We start from the raw sequence: 25,516 nt of genomic DNA, 5'->3' as shown, positions 1-25,516 counted from the left end.
ACCAATCGAAACCCGAATGATTAAACCCTCATAACTTAAAATCTAAAAGGTTGAACTTTTCAAGAATTATAACCAAACATAGCCGGAAAAGTAACATTAAAGAAAAATACATTGTTTTTAAACTTCATTAAACTTAGGCTACCTTTTACTGTATCTGTCTGTAGCACTGAACTTGAAAGACCAAAATAATCGATCGCAGATCACTAGATCTTGTTTTCCCTTTTGGTTGTCTAAAACAGTTTTATAACCACTACATTCACACAACTTTTGATGGGAATCTTTTCTGTTCCCGTGGATAAGCTCCACCCACACTGAGTGACACTCAGCAGAAGTGGAGGAAAACATAAATATTCTCTGCATGACTCATTTCTCTTGATTTTAATCAGTGGGACAATTTGACTAAGAACAGTATGTGTGTCTCAAATTCAATTATAAAGACCACCCATTAAAAAAAAAAGTGTAATATAAAATGTTTCACCAAAGATCAATTTCAAGGAAATTATAGTTTTTTTGTGTCTAGTTTTTTTTCAGTGGACATAAAAAAATGTAAATTCCATTTTTTATGTCCAAATGAGTAAATGAGTGGGTTGGTGTTATTGATCCTTAATTTTTGAGAAATAAAAAAAACACCATTGCACAAATATTGATTGAAATTATTAGTATTGGAGTTAATAATCAGATATAAATATGTTTTGGAGGATTTTTTTTGTTTCTGACACTATAGCATTATTAAACACTCCCCGGTTCAAATTGACCCACGAACATTTTTGCTGTACCCTAGAAACGAACATAACAGGAGGGTTAAATGAACAAGCCGGTGCTGATCGGCTCTCAATAAGCCACAGGATGGGCGGAACCAGCGGTAACTCCGAACAAAGCAGCAGCGATCATTGTGGATATACGGAAACTATAGGAAAGGTTCTGATCTGGTGGAGTGAAGAAACTGTGAAACATGTTGCGGGATGTAGGAGATACGAATCAGAAGACAATATTAACTTTGGATTTGTGGAAAACTGGAATACTAATATTGTATTTGTTTTATTTAGATAAAGTGGAAGAAAAGATTTTACATTTTTCAAAGAGAACTGGCACTGAATGAGAAATCTTTAGATGTGATGATCGTAAGATCCACAAGGTGGCGGTAATGCAATGACATGAATGATCGACAGTCATAAAATCCCAAAGAAGAAGAAGACAAAGAAAATGGCGCATGGTCTGTTTGGTTGAATGTTCGACTGTTTCTCTAAACGAGTTTATCAACGAGCCGTTAACTGCTGCTGAAGAAACATTCACAGAGTTTAAAGAAATCATCGTCAAGTCGGAGGAAGAGATGGATGATCATCGCAGACTGCTGGATTTCTCCCGGAGGCCCCAGATAATCTTACACCGAATAGGTAGGAACCACCAGCGTTTGGATGCAGGTTAAGGTCTAAATGTCTGCACCTTTCTGTATGAGGATCATTTTAGTAAATGTTCTTTTCCCGTATAAATGTTTTGTTAACCGGTAAATGAACGCAGGAATCACAATTACGCTGTGAAAATGGCTTATTGATGTAGAAATAAAATGACCTTTTTATGGCTTTTCCTCCTTTAACTAATCAAACTTACTTTTGAAAACAGGAGAAATGTGAACAATGCAGCGCAAGGTTAGTAAAGCAAACAGCATGAAACAATAATAGTGTGTTAGTAGCTGTAAAATGTAATAATTTGTAATAAATAAATTGTAGTGGCGATTGTTTGTCAAACCAAACATCCTATAAAAGTTCAGTCAACAAGCCACTGCTGCACTGAGGTGATGCTTCGTACGAAGGTAAAAGAAGTTCAATGTCCAAAAAACTAGAAAATTGCTTTTATAGTTTATTTTTTCAGTTTGACAAGCAAATAACAAAGATCAAACTTTACATTAATGGTGTGTTGAGTAATGAAGCGGGTAAGACAGAGAACTCACCTAAACCTGAGCAGTTAAAGTTTTTATTTTTTAGTAATAAATCGTTGTCCCTGGTGACATAGCGAGTAACAAGCCAATCACAACCCTCTTTTCTATTTGTTTCTAGTTTTCTTTTGGATCCAGCCATTGTTTCATACAACCAGATTAATCAGAATTTATGTATCAGAATCACAAACATTTTAAACTTGTTTATTCATTGTAAAGCTTCATGTTGTTTTCACGTTGCCTATTTGGGGCCTGCCCATAGCAATGCATAGGGATGCAATCTCTATGCATTGCATGGCAGGCACCTATTGTTCTACACCTCAAAATAACTGCTGCTTAGACTCAAAATAGACAGAATTTTGTCTGCCTCTCTGAGCTGCTCTTTAGAACCACAGTGATGGCAGAATGTCAGAACTACAGACATGGTGAAACAACTGCTATAAACTCATTGCATCTCTGAATAGTGATGCCCCACATGCTACTGACAGCATTCACATTGAATACACATAGAATTAGTGTGGCCATTTAATATGAAGCTTACTGAAGATTTCAAAATAAAAGCCTTAATATTCTTCTAAGGTTAGTGCACTACCATCGGCAGTGAAATAATGTTAGCCTGCATTATCTTTGCTAATATCTTTGCTGCATTAGTCTTTTAGCTTAAATAAGCTATTAGCTAATTTTCTTACTTATTAGCCATGTTTAGTATACCGAATGGAGTAAGTAAAGTACAGACAACATGCTAGTGATGCCCCACATGCTACTGACAGCATTCATGCTAACATCAGCATTTTGGCTAATTTCAGCTGATACACTTACTTTATCATACTGAATGGTGCAAGTACATGTTAGTAAACATTCTGGTCATTCTCCTCATGTGATTGCAGCTTTCTTTAGCATTGATGCTAATTTTTAGATGGATGGAGTTCCTCAGGGCTTCATGAAGCTGCATCTCACCATCACTACTTTTCATTGTTTCCTCTCCTGCTCTGGTCAAAACCCACAGGCCCAACCCAGTGCATGCTGGTCCTATACCAGTCCCTATACTTACAGAAAATGGACCCACAGTTCTTAATGTCTAACTTACAAAAGTAAATAACAAACACAAAGCAACAAAAACTAAACAATTATTAACCTGTAAATAAACTCTGTAAATAAACCCCAAAAATATAAAGTGAACTAAAATCAAATTTTAATACAAATAAAAGTAATGATAGTTCCAAATTAAGTAATATCTTGAAATAATAAAATTTACTTGTAAATATTAACAACATTGGCAACTATTATTAATTTTATAATAAATAAAAAATATTTAATATCCGTTTGTTTGAGAATTCTCCAATTGTCAGCTGGATTTGTCGTCTGATCTGTCTCTCTGTCTACGCTCTTAAATTTTTCGGTGTGGGTTTTTTCATTTTTTTCATTTCTGTCGTAAACGATGAACGATTTCTCCCATTTACTTCAATAAAATAACGATTGCTTTTTAAATCTGTTTTCTTGTCCAGATTGCCTGCAGTGTAACATTTATTACCTGGAGAGGAGATCCACTCTGGACCAGGAGGAGTTGGAACCTCTGCAGGTGAAACAAGAACAGGAAGAGCCAGAAGATCATCAGATAAAAGAAGAGCAGGAGGATCTAAAACACCAGCAGATAAAAGTGGAAGAGAAAGAAGTTTACTGCAGTCAGGGTGAAGAACAGATTGAATTAAAACAGGAGACTGATACCTGCATGATGGTTCCTGTTGATGAGCAAACAGACCACACTGAATCAGAACCAAACAGGAACCAAGTCATCTTCCAGGAAGCTGCTGAAGCTGAGAACCAAAATCAGGAAAGAAGAAAACCTTTCTCATGTGTCATCTGTAAAAAGCGTTTGACTTTCAAATCTGTTTTTGATGCTCATATGAGAACTCATACGGGTGAAAAGCCGTTTTCATGTGTGAACTGTGGAAAAAGTTTTAGTCTAAAACTGAGTTTAACTGAGCACATGATGATTCATACTGGTGAAAAGCCGTTTTCATGTGTGACCTGTGGGAAAAGTTTTAATCGAAAACAGAGTTTAACTCAGCACATGATGATTCATACTGGTGAAAAGCCGTTTTCATGTGTGACCTGTGGAGAAAGTTTTAATCGAAAACAGAGTTTAACTCAGCACATGATGATTCATACTGGTCAAAAGCCGTTTTCATGTGTGACCTGTGGGAAAAGTTTTATTCGAAAACAGAGTTTAACTAAGCACATGATGATTCACACTGGTGAAAAGTCATTTTCATGTGTGACCTGTGGAAAAAGTTTCAGTGGAAAATATAATTTAACTAAGCACATGATGATTCACACAGGTAAAAAGCCGTTTTCATGTGTGACATGTGGAAAGAGTTTTCTTCAAAAACCGCATTTAACTAGGCACATGATGATTCACACTGGTGAAAAGTCATTTTCATGCGTGAACTGTGGAAAAAGTTTCAGTGGAAAATATAATTTAACTGAGCACATGAGGATTCACACTGGTGAAAAGCAGTTTTCATGTGTGACCTGTGGAAAAAGTTTTTTTCAAAAACATGATTTAACTCGTCATGTGATGATTCACACTGGTGAAAAGCAGTTTTCATGTGTGACCTGTGGGAAATGTTTTATTCGAAAACATGATTTAACTCAGCACATGATGATTCACACTGGTGTAAAGCCGTTTCCATGTGTGACCTGTTTAAAAAGTTTTAGTCATAAAGCGAATTTAACTAAGCACATGAGGATTCACTCTGGTGAAAAACCATTTTCATGTGTGAACTGTGGAAAATGTTTTATTCAAAAATCGAATTTAACTACGCATCTGATGATTCACTCTGGTGAAAAACCATTTTCATGTGTGAACTGTGGAAAAGGTTTTGGTGACAAACGGAAGTTAACTGAGCACATGAGGATTCACACTGGTGTAAAGCCGTTTCCATGTGTGACCTGTTTAAAAAGTTTTAGTCATAAAGCGAATTTAACTAAGCACATGAGGATTCACTCTGGTGAAAAACCATTTTCATGTGTGAACTGTGGAAAATGTTTTATTCAAAAATCGAATTTAACTACGCATCTGATGATTCACTCTGGTGAAAAACCATTTTCATGTGTGAACTGTGGAAAAGGTTTTGGTGACAAACGGAAGTTAACTGAGCACATGAGGATTCACACTGGTGAAAAGCCGTTTTCATGTGTGACCTGTTTAAAAAGTTTTAGTAATAAACATAATTTAACTAAGCACATGATGCGTCACACAGTTGAAAAGCTGTAGAAGTATGTTCCATAAATGTCCTATTTTGTATTTGTTAAATGTGATCATTTTGATCTTCACATTTGGATACTTAGAGATGTTCAACCATGACACATTTTCCTTCATTGATGTTTTATTTTTCTGGTATATTCTGTATCAATAAACAATAATGATAAACTGTATGTTATTGTATTAACTTACTGTTTATGTCAAACTGTATGTTGTGTGTGTACAACGTGAAGAGCAGAGGGCTCAGCACACAGCCCTGAGGAGTGCCAGTACTGATGCTGATAGATGAAGAGGCTTGGGGGCCCACTGACTATTTCATGCATTAACAGAGTTTGACCGGACATGGACTCCCTTCCAGAACATTCTCACATGATTGGACTTGAGGGATTGATTTGTATTATTCTGTACCATAGAGAGTGAGTGTGGTTTATTTTTGTAGTTTTTTAAATCAACAATAGAATGTATATAATGGTTGAGTGTTTTAAAAAATATTCTACAAAACAGTATTTGTGTTAATTTTGTGTTTAATGTAAAATGAGATTGAATCTGATTTTATTTCTTTCAAATTATGTTAACCAGTTTTACTCTATCTAATTAAAATCTATTCAAACAAAAAAAATCATTTGTACTTTAAAGAAATGCAAAATTCACCGCAAACTAATTTTCATGCATTGATTGCACAAAGTACATGTAATTATTTTTAATATTTTGCTTTTTTCTCTTGTTTTAGCTGTAATATTTTAATCTGTTCTGCTGCAGCATTTAGATTACTGTATTTTAATGTTGAAACTATTTTTATGTTTATATGTATTTTAGAAAGAAATAAACGTGTAACATTTCATTTAACATTAAAAGTTTTGAGTTTTCCTTTAGTGTATGTTGTGCCTGATCCTTGATCCCAGTAGATGGTGGTACTACAGCTATACTGGTTGTAGCCACTGTGGTTCCTGTAACTGATGGGTTTCCGGTTCAAACTTCCCACATCCATCTCAGTTGTTGAGTCCTTGAGCAAGGCACCAAACCTGCCTTGCCTGCTGTTAGTCAGAAGTCCGATAGATAGATAGATAGATAGATAGATAGATAGATAGATAGATAGATAGATAGATAGATAGCATTTATTGTCATTGAACAGAATTCAACGAAATTTCCATTGCAGCTCCCGTGCAAAAGGTCAAATATATACAGTATAAATAAGCAAACACACAATTATAATAATAACAATATATACAACTAAATTAACTAAGGGCACTCAACCACACCAAAGAAGTAGCAGCAGGTCCAATTATGGCAAAGTACAGATAATGTGACAGTGCAAAGTGCAGAACAATATGGCTGTGTGGGGGATATGTATGTGTGACTGCGAGGTTATGATATGTGTGGGAGGGGGGGGGGCGGCAGGGAGTAATGGCTCTGACGGCTGTGGGGAAGAAACTGTTTCTCAGTCTATTTGTTGTAGTCCGTATATTCCTGTACCGCTTGCCTGATGGCAGCGGCACAAACAGTCTGTGGCCCGGGTGGCTGGAATCCATCGCTATGGATCCAGCTCTCTTCTTGACCCGGTCTGTGTAAATGGAGTCCAGGTCTGGGAGGGGGCATCCCACAATGCCTTGTGCTGTTCTCACCACCCGTGTCAGTTGTTTCCTCTCCAGTGCTGTGCAGCTACCATACCACACAGTCACGTAACACCCAGACATTCAAACCCACTCACCCAATGTGAAAGTAAACAAAACAAAAATGGACGCCATGCACCCCCTTGCATTCCGCACACACAGAGCTCCAAACAACCAACCAGAACCAGGACCACCAGCTGCGGAATCATTCAAACCATTCTAATTTAGCCCGTTGGGCATAGCTTTTTGGGGGGAATCTTCTTCACAGTTGGTTCAGTTTCAACCTCCATCTCAGCAGCTCGAATCTCCAGCATTCCATGAAATCTGTTCCTTCGCCGTAACCTGTTTCCCCAGGTTTTATCCCCGCAAGCGATTCCACATCGCCGCTCGCCGCCATAAGCTTTCGTGCCCGAACTACAAAGCGAATCTCCCAACCGCCTCACGTTTTCACTGGCATCATCAGTTTTATCATCTCCACCCGCTACACGAATATGTTACATTAAAAATAGATAATACAAATGTAATAAAAGATTAAGATAAAGTTGAAATATTGGCAAGAACATTTAGTAAAATTCACAGTTCAAATAATCCTAGTGAAGAGGGAAGAAAAGGGAGAGAAAATACAAAACTTAAATATAAAGATGTATTACAGGGTGTTGAAGAAATAAATAATTTGTTAAATGTTGAGTTTACAAAAGCTGAAATAAATTATGCATTAAGAAGGCAAAAAATACAGCACCAGGTAAAGATCAAATTTGGTATAGAATGATAAGACAACTCAGTGAAAAATCTAAAGATATAATAGATATAATTACTGTAGAAGATATGAAACAATAGAACATTTTATATTAGAATGGTTTATTTTTTATTTATTTATTTTGTATAGATAGATAGATAGATAGATAGATAGATAGATAGATAGATAGATAGATAGATAGATAGATAGATAGATAGATAGATAGATCATCACGAACCACACTCCATACCAGTAAGTGGCGGTAATGCTGCTAAAAGTTTGTTGCCAACCGCCAGTAAATCCATGAAGAAGAAGAAGAAGGATGAGGAAGCGGAACGAAAGAAAATGGCGCATGGCCTGTTTGGTTGAATGTTCGACTGTTTCTCTAAACGAGTTTATCAACGAGCCGTTAACTGCTGCTGAAGAAACATTCACAGAGTTTAAAGAAATCATCGTCAAGTCGGAGGAAGAGATGGATGATCATCGCAGACTGCTGGATTTCTCCCGGAGGCCCCAGATAATCTTACACCGAATAGGTAGGAACCACCAGCGTTTGGATGCAGGTCGAAGTATAAATATCTGAAACCTTCTTTATCAGGATCCTTTTAATAAATGTTCTTTTCCCGTATAAATGATTTTTAACAGGCAAATGAACGCAGACATCAGAATTACGCTGTGAAAATGGCTCATATACACGAAGCTGAAGTTGGTTTCCGATTCGGGAAATGGCTAAAGGGTTATTCCACCTAATTTTTCACTAGCTTCCGCATCTTATTCGATTCTAGTTTAAAAATTCAACACCTGGACTCTTCAGACCTGAACTGGATTATTCTGCTCTAACAGCAGAATATTCAGAACCTTGTTTGGGATTTGTGAAACCTTTTTCTAATTAGTTAAACTTCAATAAAGGTTGATTTCACCACTTTTTGGATCTCTTTCCCTAACATTGATTTAGATTATTCCACACAAGGTGGCAAAGACTCTTATTTATATGAAATTCTTTCACTCTGTCTAAAGTAAAATAGCTCCTGTTTTTGTTTTGAAGGTTTCATAAAGACCATGTGAGGAAGAAGTGGGGAATGTCTTTAAGGAGAGACGGATTCACTGCACTGATGAATCTCAGCTGCTGAATCTCTCTTAAGCCTTTGATGCAAAACATGGGTCAAAAGTGACCCGGCTGAGTTTTTATCTTCTATATCTTTGCAATAAATTAATTTCATCATTCAGTATTCAAGGTATTCCTCAATTAACTTGTTTTTGATCATCATACATCCTTAATTAATTTTTTCCTTTCTTACTTTTTGAACAAAAACCCTTTTTGTATCACTACCCTTCTAACGCACAAAATGGGTTAAAAACGACCCGCATTCATTTTCCAGGTTACTTCATGTATGGTTGAGTGTTTCTATGATATACTTTTGAAATAAATTAATTTTATCATTTACGTTTCCAGATATGCAGTAAATATCTTGTTTTTGTTTACCACAAATCATCATTTTTATTTTTTCTTTCTTAAGTTATGAACAAGCACAGCTTTTGTAATTCTACATCAAGTTCACACACATGGGTCAGAAACGACCTGCATGCATTTACTACAGCATTTGGTGGGAACTGTCCTTGTGTCTTGACCATCGTTGGGACTCTTCGCCAGAACAAGCCTGACATACCATCTATCATGAAGCCATCCAAATCACGGGAGCTTCATAGCTCGGAATTTGGATTCTATGGCAACATGACCATGGTGAGCTATGTGCAGAAGAAAGGAAAGGCTGTTGTCCTACTGAGCACCATGCATGATGACAAAGCAGTGGATAACAGCAGTCAGAAGAAGAAACCAGAAGTGATCCAGTACTACAATAAAACGAAAGGAGGAGTGGACACAATGGATCAAATGGTTAGCAACTACACATGTCTGCGGAGAACAAGGAGGTGACCCATGGTTCTCTGGTACAATATGCTGGATGTTGCCACACTCAATGCCTACACCAACTTCAGTGCACAATACCCTGATTATATGGGTGGTGCGAGTAATGCACGACGACTATTTATCAAGGAGCTGGGCAAAGAGCTCGTCATGCCACATATGAAGAGGCGCCTGGAGGGCACACCCAAACTCCAGAAGCATATTATTGAGGCAATGGGAAGGTGTGGGTTAAAAAAAGACACAGCCACCACTCAGCTACAAGAGGACATCAGACAGGAGGGCCAAAGGAAGAGGAAGAGGAAGAGGTGCGCGATCTGCCCAGTTTCGAAAGACAGAAAAGCCAGCAGCTAGTGTTCCCAGTGCACTAGGCCGGTGTGCAAGGAGCACAAAAAATTAGTGATCATTTGTGAGGCATGCAAAAATTGAGATGGCAGTTTGTGTTCTACTAATGTGTTCAGTTGTGTTTTATTTTGTTTGGTCACATTTCACCAGTTTACAGTTGTTCAACCACAGATAATGTTCAGTTCAATAGCTGTTATCTGTTATCAGGATTTATGTGTATGTGTGATAAAATGACAAACGTGTTGCAAGTATTAAATAAATAACTGTTTGGCCCCATTCACTACTAAAGTAATTACTTGAAACATTTTTGTTTTATAGTATTAAGACATTTAATTTTAAATCACACTTGGATGACCCATGTATAGTAATATAAAAATTATGTTTGTTCATAAAGTAGGAAATAAAAAAATAAATTAATGATCTGTGGTAATTAAAAACAAGATATTTAAAGAATACTTGGAATATTCAATCATAAAATGAATTGATTTCGAAACACAGAGCAAAGAAAAACTCAGTCAGCATGAAATAACATGGAAAATGAATGCAGGTAATTTTTGACCCATGTTGTGCATCAAAGGGTTAAGCTCCTCCTCGGCTGGAAAACATGAATAAAACCTATGTAGATATTATGTATATACGCATGTCCATATAAATATGTGTAGTTTAATGCATATTATTCAGCATTAATAATTACTTAAGCATCTTTATTTCTCTCTGATTGTATTATTTTGTGTTTGTATATTTATATAAATATGTATTGATATTACTAAATAATATATTTAAAAAATTATGACTGGTTGTGTGCTTTGTAAAATAATCATAATACAGAAATATCAACACATTCTATTCTGACTCTATTCTGTTTTCCCCACTAAGAATAGTTAAATATGCTCAACCTTATATCAGTCATTCAAAAATACTTTAAAAATCATTTCCTTGTAAATGTTGCTAACCTTTTAATAAGGTTTACAGAAAAATTGGTGAATATCTGTTTAGTATTTAGCGAGTTATGATTGATAAATGCGCTGATACGTCATTGAGTCTGTTAAACATAAAGCTGAGTGGAACGGTCGACCGCTCCAAGATGGCCGCCTTAAATCTCTTCAGTAACAATAGGCAAGAGCGGTCCATGAGGCGTTTATTTATAGTCTATGGGGAAAAGGGGCACAATGACTATGGGCAAAGGTGCATTCATGGGCCAAATATGAGTGGGAATTTACAGTTTCTTTATTTTTACGCCGTTTTCAACTAATACACCAAACAGTTACATAGATAAAAGAAGTTCAATGTCCAAACAACTTGAAAATTGCTTTTATAGTTTATTTTTTCCAGTTTGACAAGCAAATAACAAAGATCAAACTTTTCATTAGTGATGTGTTGAGTAATGAAGCGGGTAAGACAGAGAACTCACCTAAACCTGAGCAGTTACAGTTTTTATTTTTTAGTAATAAATCGTTGTCTCTGGTGACACAGCGAGTAACAAGCCAATCACAACCCTCTTTTCTATTTGTTTCTAGTTTTCTTTTGGATCCAGCCATTGTTTCATACAACCAGATTAATCAGAATTTATGTATCAGAATCACAAACATTTTAAACTTGTTTATTCATTGTAAAGCTTCATGTTGTTTTCACGTTGCCTATTTTACATATATTGTCCAGTTGATGTCACAGTAGAGCAAATGAAGCACCGCGGTGCATCGGCTCATGAGTCGAATGATTGGATGGAGTTCCTCAGGGCTTCATGAAGCTGCATCTCACCATCACTACTTTTCATTGTTTCCTCTCCTGCTCTGGTCAAAACCCACAGGCCCAACCCAGTGCATGCTGGTCCTATACCAGTCCCTATACTTACAGAAAATGGACCCACAGTTCTTAATGTCTAACTTAGAAAAGTTAATAACAAAGGAACAAAAACTAAACAGCTATAAACCTACAAATAAACTCATGTTTATAAATAAACCATAAAGATATAAAGTGAACTAAAGTAAAATTTCAATATATTTCAAAGTGATAAAAATAAATAGTATCTTGAAATAATACAATTTGCAGGTAAATATTAACAATAATCCCTACTACAATTAATTTTGTAATAAAATATTTTTCTTCATATCCGTTAATTTGAGAATTCCCCAAATGTCAGCTGGATATATCGACTGATCTGTATCTCTGTCTACGCTCTTGAATTATCAATTGTTTTTTTTTATTCATTTCTGTCTTGAAAGATGAACAATTACTCGTATTTATTTCAGAAAAGGTAGCAATTACTCTTTCTCTGTTTTCTTGTCCAGATTCCCTGAAGTGTAACGTTTATAACCAGGAGAGGAGATCCACTCTGTACCAGGAGGAGTTGGAACCTCTGCAGGTGAAACAAGAACAGGAAGAGCCAGAAGATCATCAGATAAAAGTGGAAAAGAAAGAAGTTTACTGCAGTCAGGGTGAAGAACAGATTGAATTAAAACAGGAGACTGATACCTGCATGGTGGTTCCTGTTGATGAGCAAACAGACCACACTGAATCAGAACCAAACAGGAACCAAGTCATCTTCCAGGAAGCTGCTGAAGCTGAGAACCAAAATCAAGAAAGACGAAAACCTTTCTCAAGTGTCATCTGTGAAAAGCGTTTGGCTTTCAAATCTGTTTTTGATGCTCTTATGAGAACTCATACGGGTGAAAAGCCGTTTTCATGTGTGAAGTGTGGAAAGAGTTTTATTCAAAAACATGATTTAACTCGTCATGTGATGATTCATACTGGTGAAAAGCCGTTTTCATGTGTGAATTGTGGAGAATGTTTTCGTCAAAAACAGTATTTAACTAAGCATATGATGATTCATACTGGTGAAAAGCCGTTTTCATGTGTGAATTGTGGAAAAAGTTTTAGTCAAAAACATGTTTTAACTCAGCACATGATGATTCACACTGGTGAAAAGCCGTTTTCGTGTGTGAACTGTGGAAAGAGATTTAGTCGAAAACAGGATTTTACTCAGCACATGAATATTCACACAGGTGAAAAGCCGTTTTCATGTGTGACCTGTGGAAAAAGTTTTATTCGAAAACAAGATTTAACTCAGCACATGAGGATTCACACCGGTGAAAAGCCGTTTTCATGTGGGACCTGTTTCAAAAGTTTTAGTCAAAAACAAAATTTAATTCGGCACATGACGCGTCACACAGTTGAAAAGCTGTAGAATTATGTTCCATAAATGTCCTATGTTGTATTTGTTAAATGTGATCATTTTGATCTTCACATTTTGATACTTAGAGATGTTCAACCATGACACATTTTCCTTCATTGATGTTTTATTTTTCTGGTATATTCTGTATCAAAAAACAATAATGATAAACTGTATGTTGTTGTATTAACATACTGTTTATGTCAAACTGTATGTTGTGTGTGTACAACGTGAAGAGCAGAGGGCTCAGCACACAGCCCTGAGGAGTGCCAGTACTGATGCTGATAGATGAAGAGGCTTGGGGGCCCACTGACTATTTCATGCATTAACAGAGTTTGACCGGACATGGACTCCCTTCCAGAACATTCTCACATGATTGGACTTGAGGGATTGATTTGAGGGATTGTATTATTCTGTACCATAGAGAGTGAGTGGGGTTTATTTTTGTAGTTTTTTAAATCAACAATAGAATGTATATAATGGTTGAGTGTTTTAAAAAAAAATCTACAAAACAGTATTTGTGTTAATTTTGTGTTTAATGTAAAATGAGATTGAATCTGATTTCATTTCTTTCAAATTATGTTAACCAGTTTTACTCTACCTAATTAAAATCTATTCAAATAAAAAAAATCATTTGTACTTTAAAGAAATGCAAAATTCACCGCAAACTAATTTTCATGCATTGATTGCACAAAGTACATGTAATTATTTTTAATATTTTGCTTTTTTCTCTTGTTTTATCTGTAATATTTTAATCTGTTCTGCTGCAGCATTTAGATTACTGTATTTTAATGTTGAAACTATTTTTATGTTTATATGTATTTTAGAAAGAAATAAACATGTAACATTTCATTTAACATTAAAGTTTTGAGTTTTCCTTTAGTGTATGTTGTGCCTTATACTTGAACCCAGTAGATGGTGGTACTACAGCTAAACTGGTTGTAGCCACTGTGGTTCCTGTAACTGATGGGTTGCCGGTTCAAACTTCCCACATCCATCTCAGTTGTTGAGTCCTTGAGCAAGGCACCAAACCTGCCTTGCCTGCTGTTAGTCAGAAGTCCGATGGCGCCCATTGTGTAGCAGCTTCTGTCAGTCTGCCCTAGGGCAGCTGGGCTACAATGTAGCTTACCACCATCAACATGTAAAGCACTTTGGCATCCTCTGCACTAGATAAATCGCTATACATACATTTACCATTGACTATACACTTGCATTTTGTCTTTTTGTTGTGTTTTGTATTAAACTTGTCCTGTCTGACAGTGTGACACTCAGCATTGTCGAGTACCAAGGTTAAGCCCTAAAGACTTGCATAAGTGGACCATTATGGCTTCCCCCTGATATAATTACATGAAACTTTATTAGAAACTGTTTTGGGTTTATTTTATTAAATTGTAATTAGACGGAGAAGAAAGCGGGAGAGAAAAGAAAGGTGAGAAAAAAGTTTTATAGGGGCCCCCTCCTCTCACCCAACTTGATATAAAGGTGATCACAGAGAGGAGGGAGCCAGAGACCAAACCTGACAGACAGACCAGGCACACAGAGACAAGATCACATGTTCCCATTCTCATGTGTACACCCAGACATTCAAACCCATGTAGATAATGTCAAAATAAACAACAAAAATGGACGCCATACACCCACTTACATTTCTCATACATAGAGATTCAACAACCAACCAGAACCAGGACCACCAGCAAACGGTGACCAGAGGAGCGAGCCTTCGCCGGTTCCCACACAGCAGACCGACCTGAACCGGATCTGGCATTCTGCTGACACATCTGGCAAACCTCTGGCATGGCAAATTGGATGTCAGCCAGACTCAGGAAAGATCTGGCAGTGATGGCACGGTTCACATGAGGCATGCCTCACCTGGGCCAGATCTGTCCAAGCCAAATACGGGTTAGTTACTGAAGTAGTCATGTCACCATGTGACAATTTATTTTGTCATAAGTCATTTTAGGAAATCAGTTCTTAAACAAGGTTATAAAATTATAATATTTATAATTGATAGAAAAGTTATAATTAATTTATTCACCTCTGTTTATTAGCTCTAGTTGAACATTTTCATTAATGGTTGTGCATTCTCAAACATATATACAATAAAATCTTTGATAGGTTTCTCTTTGAAACAAGATGATATTGCAACTTATGCTGTTATTTGTTTTAAATTATATTAACCAGTCTAACTCTAACTATGTAAAAGCTTTATGAAGAAATTTTTAAAAAACATTTACTCTATAGAAAATGAAATATTCACTATAAATTAATTTTCATGCATTAATTTTTCTTGATTGTAGAAAATATGGTTGAATATTTTCTTCAATAATATGTTGTGTCTTTTGTCTTAGTTATATTTTTCTCTGTTCTGCTGCAGCTGTTTTCTATTATAGATCACCATGTTTCTAATGCTGGAACTAATTTAACCTCCACACATAGATATATTATTAGTGTCTTAGAAAGTAAGTAGAACATTTGCCTTTCCTGTGAAAATGTCGTGTTAGTGCTGAATGTTACTGCTGAAAATTGTAGAAACATTTGAGTTAAACTGCAGAACACTTGCTGAAATGAAATGAGTAGAAGCAGCAGAAAAAAGTTAAACAGTGCAAAGCTGTCAGCTAAACTGAATAATTTAAAATCAGTACCAATAACCCTGCTTAAAACTTTAAATATGACATAGAAATGCTTGCAAACATAAAATATAAGGTCATATATTGAATAATTTCAGTATTAAAGAGAGTAATAGCATTAAACCCATCTAGTGCAGAAGAAAGAGTGTATAAGCTAACATTAGCTAAATAAATATTAGTGAGGCAATCGATGGTAAAAATACACAATTATTTAGTTTGTTGCCAACAACGCCACCTGGCAAAGAATCAAAGAACCGAGCAAAGAATCGCCAAACACCGTGACGTCACAAACACTCGTTGGATTTCCCTCCATCGATTTATGTTGATCACGGGACAGCCACAGCAACAGGGGGCGCCACCATCTGGGCCAAACGCACCACCTTCAATCCTGAGAGCTAACAAAGAAATAAATACAAACTATTATTAAAATACCAGTAGAAAATTCAAGTAGAAAAACCCGTTAAAAGTCCTTCACACTCGACCACCAGCACCGCACATTTAACCCTCCTGTTAAGTTCCAGGTCAAATTGACCCGTTTTAAAGTTTAATTATTTTTTTTTAATAGTTGCAAGTATTTTTTTGCATGAAACTTTTTCTATTTGTCTTAATAGGTGCACTCTACATATAAATTGAAAATTTATTCATTTTACACATTTGTACCAACCCCTACGTCTACTTTTACATAGGTACTGTTTGGGTCAATTTGACCCGGCAGTCAGGTTAAAGTGCAAAATAAGATTTTAAAAAATGTCCAATTCTATATGTTTCCTTGCAGCTATGAACCATATTTCACCACACACACACACACACCCACACACACACACACACAGACACCCCCACTCACACAAGCCCACTTTATCACTACTCTCTTTACCAGTGACGTGCGGTCAGGGGAGGCAAGTGAGGCAGAGCTTCACCTGTCATAATGGAAAAATATGACAAAATAATTCATATAGCTATTTTCAGCCTGTGGTTTGTACTGTAAAGTATTTATTTTTTATTTAGCTTAACCATTTCTGATTATTTTTTCTCTTCAAAATTGCTGAATTTTCGCGTTATCCCATTCAAATGCGCGGAAGCGAAGCTGGTGAGGCAGCAGCAGCTGAGCCTCACCTGGGATTGATCAACCTCTCTCTAAATGCCATTTTATGAGAGCATGTTCCTCCTGTCTGTGCGTCGCCAGTAAAATGGTTAATAAACATTTAATATATGAACTGAATTTCCATAATTTAGCTTATGTATATAATGTACAGTTTTTTTGGTCACCAACTGTGTGTGTAACGTGTTTCGTGTGCTGAGGAGCGATCAGAAAGGCAGAGAACAGATTCGAGGTGAGGCAGGCAGTTCTCTTGCCTCATGGCAGGGGGCGCTCATGATCCCTGACATTGTGACTCCACAACTGTAGAGTAAGAGACTGTAACAGCGAGCTAGCCATACAGTAAAGTCAAGTGCAGCGACATATTTATAGTTTTTTCCTCATATCACAGCAATCACTTATTAATAACCGCAAAATAAACATTAAGCTGAAAACCATGCTACTGCAACAGACTGAATGCTTTGTTCTTTGTGTGGGAAATATTTAGTGTTTTTTTTAGGGGCGTTGTTGTCAGTTGCTGTGTGTAGCCTGGCCAATGCAGAGAGGGAGAAAGACGTGGTTTTGAGTTGTACTTTAACGGGTTTTCCTTTGCTGTGAAACATAGCACGAAATTAATAATATCTAAATTTCCAAATTTTATTGAGTTAACAGAATTATTCTACCGCGGCAGCGTGGCTATGGAGTGTTGTCTGCACGCGCGAAATTTCCTTATGTAAACAATAACATGCAGGCGGTCTATATTTGTATATCTGATTATAATTAAGTCAGCGCCTCACCAGCATTGCACCTCACCGCACGTCCCTGCTCTTTACTTCACTAGGAAACTGCGAGAAAGCAGGTGTTCATGTTACGCCCCTTATGAGTAAGAACTCTATCAGTAGGGGAATAATGAAAACACGGACACGATGTCACTGCTTTCGTCTCCAGTGATGTAATGGAGGCGCAGAAGCGTCGCGTTCCCCTACATCCGATCAGACAAAACCAATCGAAACCCGAATGATTAAACCCTCATAACTTAAAATCTAAAAGGTTGAACTTTTCAAGAATTATAACCAAACATAGCCGGAAAAGTAACATTAAAGAAAACTAGAAAATTCCTGAAGAAATTTAACCGGGGCCTGCCAAAGTGTGCCCGTCGGTTTGGACCCAGCGTTCTGATGCTACAAATTAGCATCAATGCTAAAGAAAGCTGCAATCATATGAATACAATGACAAGAATGTTTACTAACATTGACTTGCACCATTCAGTATGATAAAGTAAGTGTATCAGCTAAAATTAGCAAAAATGCTAATGTTAGCGTGATTGCTGTCAGTAGCATGTGGGACATCACTGGGATGTTTTCTATAATGGTATTACTCCATTCAGTAGACTAAACATGGCTAATAAGTCAAATAAATAGCTAATAGCTTATTTAAGCTAAACTGCTAATGCTAATGAACTGCCTTGCTGCGCAAGGCAGTTCCCTGACCTGAGAGAAAAAGATAATGCAGAATAATATTATTGCACTGCCTGTGGCGATGCACTAACCTCAGGGGCATGTTGAGGCTTTTATTTTGACATTTTTGTTAAGCTTAATTTCAAAGGTCCAAACTAATCCCATGTCTAATAGTCATTGGGTTAAATCAGTTATTTATTGCTCAAAAGAGCAATTACCTAATGTAAGATTTCTCAAGGCTTTTATTTTGAAATTTTTGTTAAGCTTCATTTCAAAGTGCCAAACTAATCCCATGTGTAACAATTGCTGGGTTAAATCAGTTATATAATGCTCAAAAGAGCAATTATCTGATGTAAAAATTGTCAAGGCTTTTATTTTGAAATTTTTGTTAAGCTTAATTTTAAATTGCCACACTAATCCCATGTGTAACAGTGCTTTGGATAAAAAAGTCACATAAAGCCAAAAAGAGCAATTATCTGATGTAAAAATATTCAAGGCTTTTATTTTGAAATTTTCAGTATGCTTCATTTCAAAGAGCTAAACTAATATCATGTGTAACAATGCTTTGGATGAAAAAGTCAAATAAAGCCAAAAAGAGCAACTACATGATGTAAAAATATTCAAGGCTTTTATTTTGAAATTTTCAGTAAGCTTCATTTTAAATTGCCACACTAATCCCATGTGTAACAATGGTTGGGTAAAATCAGTTATAAAAAGCCCAAAACACAAGTAGTTCTAAAGGCCAGCTCAGTCCTCCTCTGTAGTAACTGACAGTTCCACCATGTTTGTAGTTCTGACATTCAGCTCAGACCTCTTTTGTAGGCACTCAGTGTCCGCCATCTTGTAGTTCTAACCTTCAGTCATTGTAGTTCTAAAGAGCAGTTCAGAGAGGCAGACTAAATTCTATGTCTATTTTGAGTCTAACTGACACAGTTTTGTGTCAGTTAGACTTTTGTTTTGAGTTAAATTTGGCTCGTTTTTTGTTAATTATGTCGCCACAGTTACTCGAAATGCCAACAAAAGTAATAGCTCCCCTCACGGGATTGAGCCTCACGTTTTGATATATATATTGTGAGGGGGCATGCAGCGGTACGAGCCGCATTAACGGTAGTAGGAAGCGGCAGTTATTTTGAGGTGTAGAACAATAGGTGCCTGCCATGCAATGCATAGGGATTTCATCCCTATGCATTGCTATGGGCAGGCCCCAAATACATTGTTTTTAAACTTCATTAAACTTAGGCTACCTTTTACTGTATCTGTCTGTAGCACTGAACTTGAAAGACCAAAATAATCGATCGCAGATCACTAGATCTTGTTTTCCCTTTTGGTTGTCTAAAACAGTTTTATAACCACTACATTCACACAACTTTTGATGGGAATCTTTTCTGTTCACGTGGATAAACTCCACCCACACTGAGTGACACTCAGCAGAAGTGGAGGAAAACATAAATATTCTCTGCATGACTCATTTCTCTTGATTTTAATCAGCGGGACAATTTGACTAAGAACAGTATGTGTGTCTCAAATTTAATTATAAAGACCACACATTAAAAAAAAAAAGTATAATATAAAATGTTTCACCAAAGATCAATTTCAAGGAAATTATAGTTTTTTTGTGTCTAGGTTTTTTTTCAGTGGACATAAAAAAATGTAAATTCCATTTTTTATGTCCAAATGAGTAAATGAGTGGGTTGATGTTATTGATCCTTAATTGCTGAGAAATAAAAAAAACACCATTGCACAAATATTGATTGAAATGATTAGTATTGGAGTTAATAATCAGATATAAATATGTCTTGGAGGGTTTTTTTTGGTTTCGGACTCTATAGCATGATTAAACACTCCCCGGTTCAAATTGACCCACGAACATTTTTGCTGTACCCTAGAAACGAACATAACAGGAAGGTTAAATGAACAAGCCGGTGCTGATCGGCTCTCAATAAGCCACAGGATGGGCGGAACCAGCGGTAACTCCGAACAAAGCAGCAGCGATCATTGTGGATATACGGAGACTATAGGAAAGGTTCTGATCTGGTGGAGTGAAGAAACTGTGAAACATGTTGCGGGATGTAGGAGATACGAATCAGAAGACAAAATTAACTTTGGATTTGTGGAAAACTGGAATAATAATATTGTATTTGTTTTAATTAGATAAAGTGGAAGAAAAGATTTTACGTCTTTCAAAGAGAACTGGCACTGTATGAGAAATCTTTAGATGTGATGATCGTAAGATCCACAAGGTGGCGGTAATGCAATGACATGAATGAACGACAGTCATAAAATCCCAAAGAAGAAGAAGAAGAAGACAAAGAAAATGGCGCATGGTCTGTTTGGTTGAATGTTCGACTGTTTCTCTAAACGAGTTTATCAACGAGCCGTTAACTGCTGCTGAAGAAACATTCACAGAGTTTAAAGAAATCATCGTCAAGTCGGAGGAAGAGATGGATGATCATCGCAGACTGCTGGATTTCTCCCGGAGGCCCCAGATAATCTTACACCGAATAGGTAGGAACCACCAGCGTTTGGATGCAGGTTAAGGTCTAAATGTCTGCACCTTTCTGTATGAGGATCATTTTAGTAAATATTCTTTTCCCGTATAAATGATTTTTAACAGGTAAATGAACGCAGACATCAGAATTACGCTGTGAAAATGGCTCATATACACGAAGCTGAATTTGGTTTCCGATTCGGGAAATGGCTAAAGGGTTATTCCACCTAATTTTTCACTAGCTTCCGCATCTTATTCGATTCTAGTTTAAAAACTACAACACCTGGACTCTTCAGACCTGAGCTGCATTATTCTGCTCTAACAGCAGAATATTCAGAACCATGTTAGGGATTTGTGAAACCTTTTTCTAATTAGTTAAACTTCAATAAAGGTTGATTTCACCACTTTTTGGATCTCTTTCCCTAACATTGATTTAGATTATTCCACACAAGGTGGGAAAGACTCTTATTTATATGAAATTCTTTCACTCTGTCTAAAGTAAAATAGCTCCTGTTTTTGTTTTGAAGGTTTCATAAAGACCATGTGAGGAAGAAGTGGGGAATGTCTTTAAGGAGAGACGGATTCACTGCACTGATGAATCTCAGCTGCTGAATCTCTCTTAAGCTCCTCCTCAGCTGGAAAACATGAATAAAACCTATATAGATATTATGTATATACGCATGTCCATATAAATATGTGTAGCTTAATGCATATTATTCAGCATTAATAATTATTAAAGCATCTTTATTTCTCTCTGATTGTATTATTTTGTGTTTGTATATTTATATAAATATGTACTGATATTACTAAATAACATATTTCAAAAATTATGACTGGTTGTGTGCTTTGTAAAATAATCATAATACAGAAATATCAACACATTCTATTCTGACTCTATTCTGTTTTCCCCACTAAGAATAGTTAAATATGCTCAACCTTATATCAGTCATTCAAAAATACTTTAAAAATCATTTCCTTGTAAATGTTGCTAACCTTTTAATAAGGTCTACAGAAAAATTGGTGAATATCTGTTTAGTATTTAGCAAGTTATGATTGATAAATGCGCTGATACGTCATTGAGTCTGTTAAACATAAAGCTGAGTGGAACGGTCGACCGCTCCAAGATGGCCGCCTTAAATCTCTTCAGTAACAATAGGCAAGAGCGGTCCATGAGGCGTTTATTTATAGTTTATGGGGAAAAAGGTCACAGTGACTATGGGCAAAGGTGCATTCATGGGCCCAATATGAGTGGGAATTTACAGTTTCTTTATTTTTACGCCGTTTTCAACTAATACACCAAACAGTTACATAAATAAAAGATGTTCAATGTCCAAACAACTTGAAAATTGCTTTTATAGTTTATTTTTTTCCAGTTTGACAAGCAAATAACAAAGATCAAACTTTACATTAGTGATGTGTTGAGTAATGAAGCGGGTAAGACAGAGAACTCACCTAAACCTGAGCAGTTAAAGTTTTTATTTTTTAGTAATAAATCGTTGTCCCTGGTGACATAGCGAGTAACAAGCCAATCACAACCCTCTTTTCTATTTGTTTCTAGTTTTCTTTTGGATCCAGCCATTGTTTCATACAACCAGATTAATCAGAATTTATGTATCAGAATCACAAACATTTTAAACTTGTTTATTCATTGTAAAGCTTCGTGTTGTTTTCACGTTGCCTATTTTACATATATTGTCCAGTTGATGTCACAGTAGAAGAAATGAAGCACCGCGGTGCATCGGCTCATGAGTCGAATGATTGGATGGAGTTCCTCAGGGCTTCATGAAGCTGCATCTCACCATCACTACTTTTCATTGTTTCCTCTCCTGCTCTGGTCAAAACCCACAGGCCCAACCCAGTGCATGCTGGTCCTATACCAGTCCCTATACTTACAGAAAATGGATCCACAGTTCTTAATGTCTAACTTAGAAAAGTTAATAACAAAGTAACAAAAACTAAACAATTATTAACCTACAAATAAACTCATGTTTATAAATAAACCATAAAGATATAATGTGAACTAAAGTAAAATTTCAATATAATTCAAAGTAATAAAAATAAATAGTATCTTGAAATAATAAAATTTGCAGGTAAATATTAACAATAATCCCTACTACAATTAATTTTGTAATAAAATATTTTTTTTCATATCCGTTAATTTGAGATTTCCCCAAATGTCAGCTGGATATATCGACTGATCTGTATCTCTGTCTACGCTCTTGAGTTTTCAAGGTGTTTTTTTTTTTTGTTCATTTCTGTCTTAAACGATGAACAATTACTCGTATTTACTTCAGAAAAGGTACCAATTACTCTTTCTCTGTTTTCTTCTCCAGATTGCCTGCAGTGTAACCTTTATAACCAGGAGAGGAGATCCACTCTGGACCAGGAGGAGTTGGAACCTGTGCAGGTGAAACAAGAACAGGAAGAGCCTGAAAATCATCAGATAAAAGAAGAGCAGGAGGATCTAAAACACCAGCAGATAAAAGTGGAAGAGAAAGAAGTTTACTGCAGTCAGGGTGAAGAACAGATTGAATTAAAACAGGAGACTGATACTTGCATGGTGGTTCCTGTTGATGAGCAAGTAGACCACACTGAATCAGAACCAAACAGGAACCAAGTCATCTTCCAGGAAACTGCTGAAGCTGAGAACCAAAATCAGGAAAGAAGAAAACCTTTCTCATGTGTCATCTGTAAAAAGCGTTTGTCTTTCAAATCTGTTTTTGATATTCACATGAGAACTCATACGGGTCAAAAGCCGTTTTCATGTGTGAACTGTTTAAAAAGTTTTATTCGAAAACGGGCTTTAACTCAGCACATGATGATTCATACTGGTGAAAAGCCGTTTTCATGTGTGACCTGTGGAAAAAGTTTTAGTCGAAAACAGCATTTAACTGGACACATGAGAACTCATACAGGTGAAAAGCCGTTTTCATGTGTGAACTGTGGAAAAAGTTTTGGTTATAAACTGGCTTTAACTCAGCACATGATGATTCACACTGGTGAAAAGCCGTTTTCATGTGTGACCTGTGGAAAAAGTTTTAGTCAAAAACCGCATTTAACTAAGCACATGATGATTCACACTGGTGAAAAGCCGTTTTCATGTGTGAACTGTGGAAAAAGTTTTAGTGAAAAACAGCATTTAACTCGGCACATGATGATTCACACTGGTGAAAAGCCGTTTTCATGTGTGAACTGTGGAAAAAGTTTTAGTCGAAAACAGCATTTAACTCGGCACATGATGATTCACACTGGTGAAAAGCCGTTTTCATGTGTGAACTGTGGAAAAAGTTTTTGTCAAAAACCGGGTTTAACTCAGCACATGATGATTCACACTGGTGAAAAGCCGTTTTCATGTGTGACCTGTGGAAAAACTTTTATTAGAAAACCGGATTTAATTCAGCACATGAGGATTCACACAGGTGAAAAGCCGTTTTCATGTGTGACCTGTGGAAAAAGTTTTATTCGAAAACAGGATTTAACTAAGCACATGACGCGTCACACAGTTGAAAAGCTGTAGAAGTATGTTCCATAAATGTCCTATGTTGTATTTGTTAAATGTGATCATTTTGATCTTCCCATTTGGATACTTAGAGATGTTCAACCATGACACATTTTCCTTCATTGATATTTTATTTTTCTGGTATATTCTGTATCAAAAAACAATAATGATAAACTGTATGTTATTGTATTAACTTACTGTTTATGTCAAACTGTATGTTGTGTGTGTACAACGTGAAGAGCAGAGGGCTCAGCACACAGCCCTGAGGAGTGCCAGTACTGATGCTGATAGATGAAGAGGCTTGGGGGCCCACTGACTATTTCATGCATTAACAGAGTTTGACCGGACATGGACTCCCTTCCAGAACATTCTCACATGATTGGACTTGAGGGATTGATTTGTATTATTCTGTACCATAGAGAGTGAGTGGGGTTTATTTTTGTAGTTTTTTAAATCAACAATAGAATGTATATAATGGTTGAGTGTTTTAAAAAAAAATCTACAAAACAGTATTTGTGTTAATTTTGTGTTTAATGTAAAATGAGATTGAATCTGATTTTATTTCTTTCAAATTATGTTAACCAGTTTTACTCTACCTAATTAAAATCTATTCAAATAAAAAAAAATCATTTGTACTTTAAAGAAATGCAAAATTCACCGCAAACTAATTTTCATGCATTGATTGCACAAAGTACATGTAATTATTTTTAATATTTTGCTTTTTTCTCTTGTTTTAGCTGTAATATTTTAATCTGTTCTGCTGCAGCATTTAGATTACTGTATTTTAATGTTGAAACTATTTTAATGTTTATATGTATTTTAGAAAGAAATAAAGGTGTAACATTTCATTTAACATTAAAAGTTTTGAGTTTTCCTTTAGTGTATGTTGTGCCTTATCCTTGAACCCAGTAGATGGTGGTACTACAGCTATACTGGTTGTAGCCACTGTGGTTCCTGTAACTGATGGGTTGCTGCTTCAAACTTCCCACATCCATCTCAGTTGTTGAGTCCTTGAGCAAGGCACCAAACCTGCCTTGCCTGCAGTTAGTCAGAAGTCCGATGGCGCCCATTGTGTAGCAGCTTCTGTCAGTCTGCCCTAGGGCAGCTGGGCTACAATGTAGCTTACCACCATCAACATGTAAAGCACTTTGGCATCCTCTGCACTAGATAAATCGCTATACATGCATTTACCATTGACTAAACACTTGCATTTTGTCTTTTTGTTGTGTTTTGTATTAAACTTGTCCTGTCTGACAGTGTGACACTCAGCATTGTCGAGTACCAAGGTTAAGCCCTAAAGACTTGCACAAGTGGACCATTATGGCTTCCCCCTGATATAATTACATGAAACTTTATTAGAAACTGTTTTGGGTTTATTTTATTAAATTGTA

The 25,516-nt window shown here is 36.3% G+C and overlaps 1 protein-coding gene across 1 annotated transcript; it reads left to right on the top strand.

Moving 5' to 3' along the window:
- Positions 1–3,662: 3,662 nt before the first annotated feature.
- LOC111610442 (gastrula zinc finger protein XlCGF8.2DB-like) lies at positions 3,663–24,101 on the top strand (the record flags this gene model as incomplete). Its single annotated transcript, XM_023344668.1, has 2 exons — positions 3,663–4,256; positions 23,610–24,101. Coding segments are annotated over exons 1-2 (1,086 nt in total), but the record flags the coding sequence as incomplete, so codon positions are not given.
- Positions 24,102–25,516: the final 1,415 nt, after the last annotated feature.

Source organism: Xiphophorus maculatus, chromosome 13, assembly GCF_002775205.1.
Source record: "Xiphophorus maculatus strain JP 163 A chromosome 13, X_maculatus-5.0-male, whole genome shotgun sequence".
Taxonomy (NCBI): domain Eukaryota; kingdom Metazoa; phylum Chordata; class Actinopteri; order Cyprinodontiformes; family Poeciliidae; genus Xiphophorus; species Xiphophorus maculatus.
The sequence above is the reverse complement of the archived record's forward strand: the minus strand, read 5'-3'. Positions and strand labels throughout refer to the sequence as shown.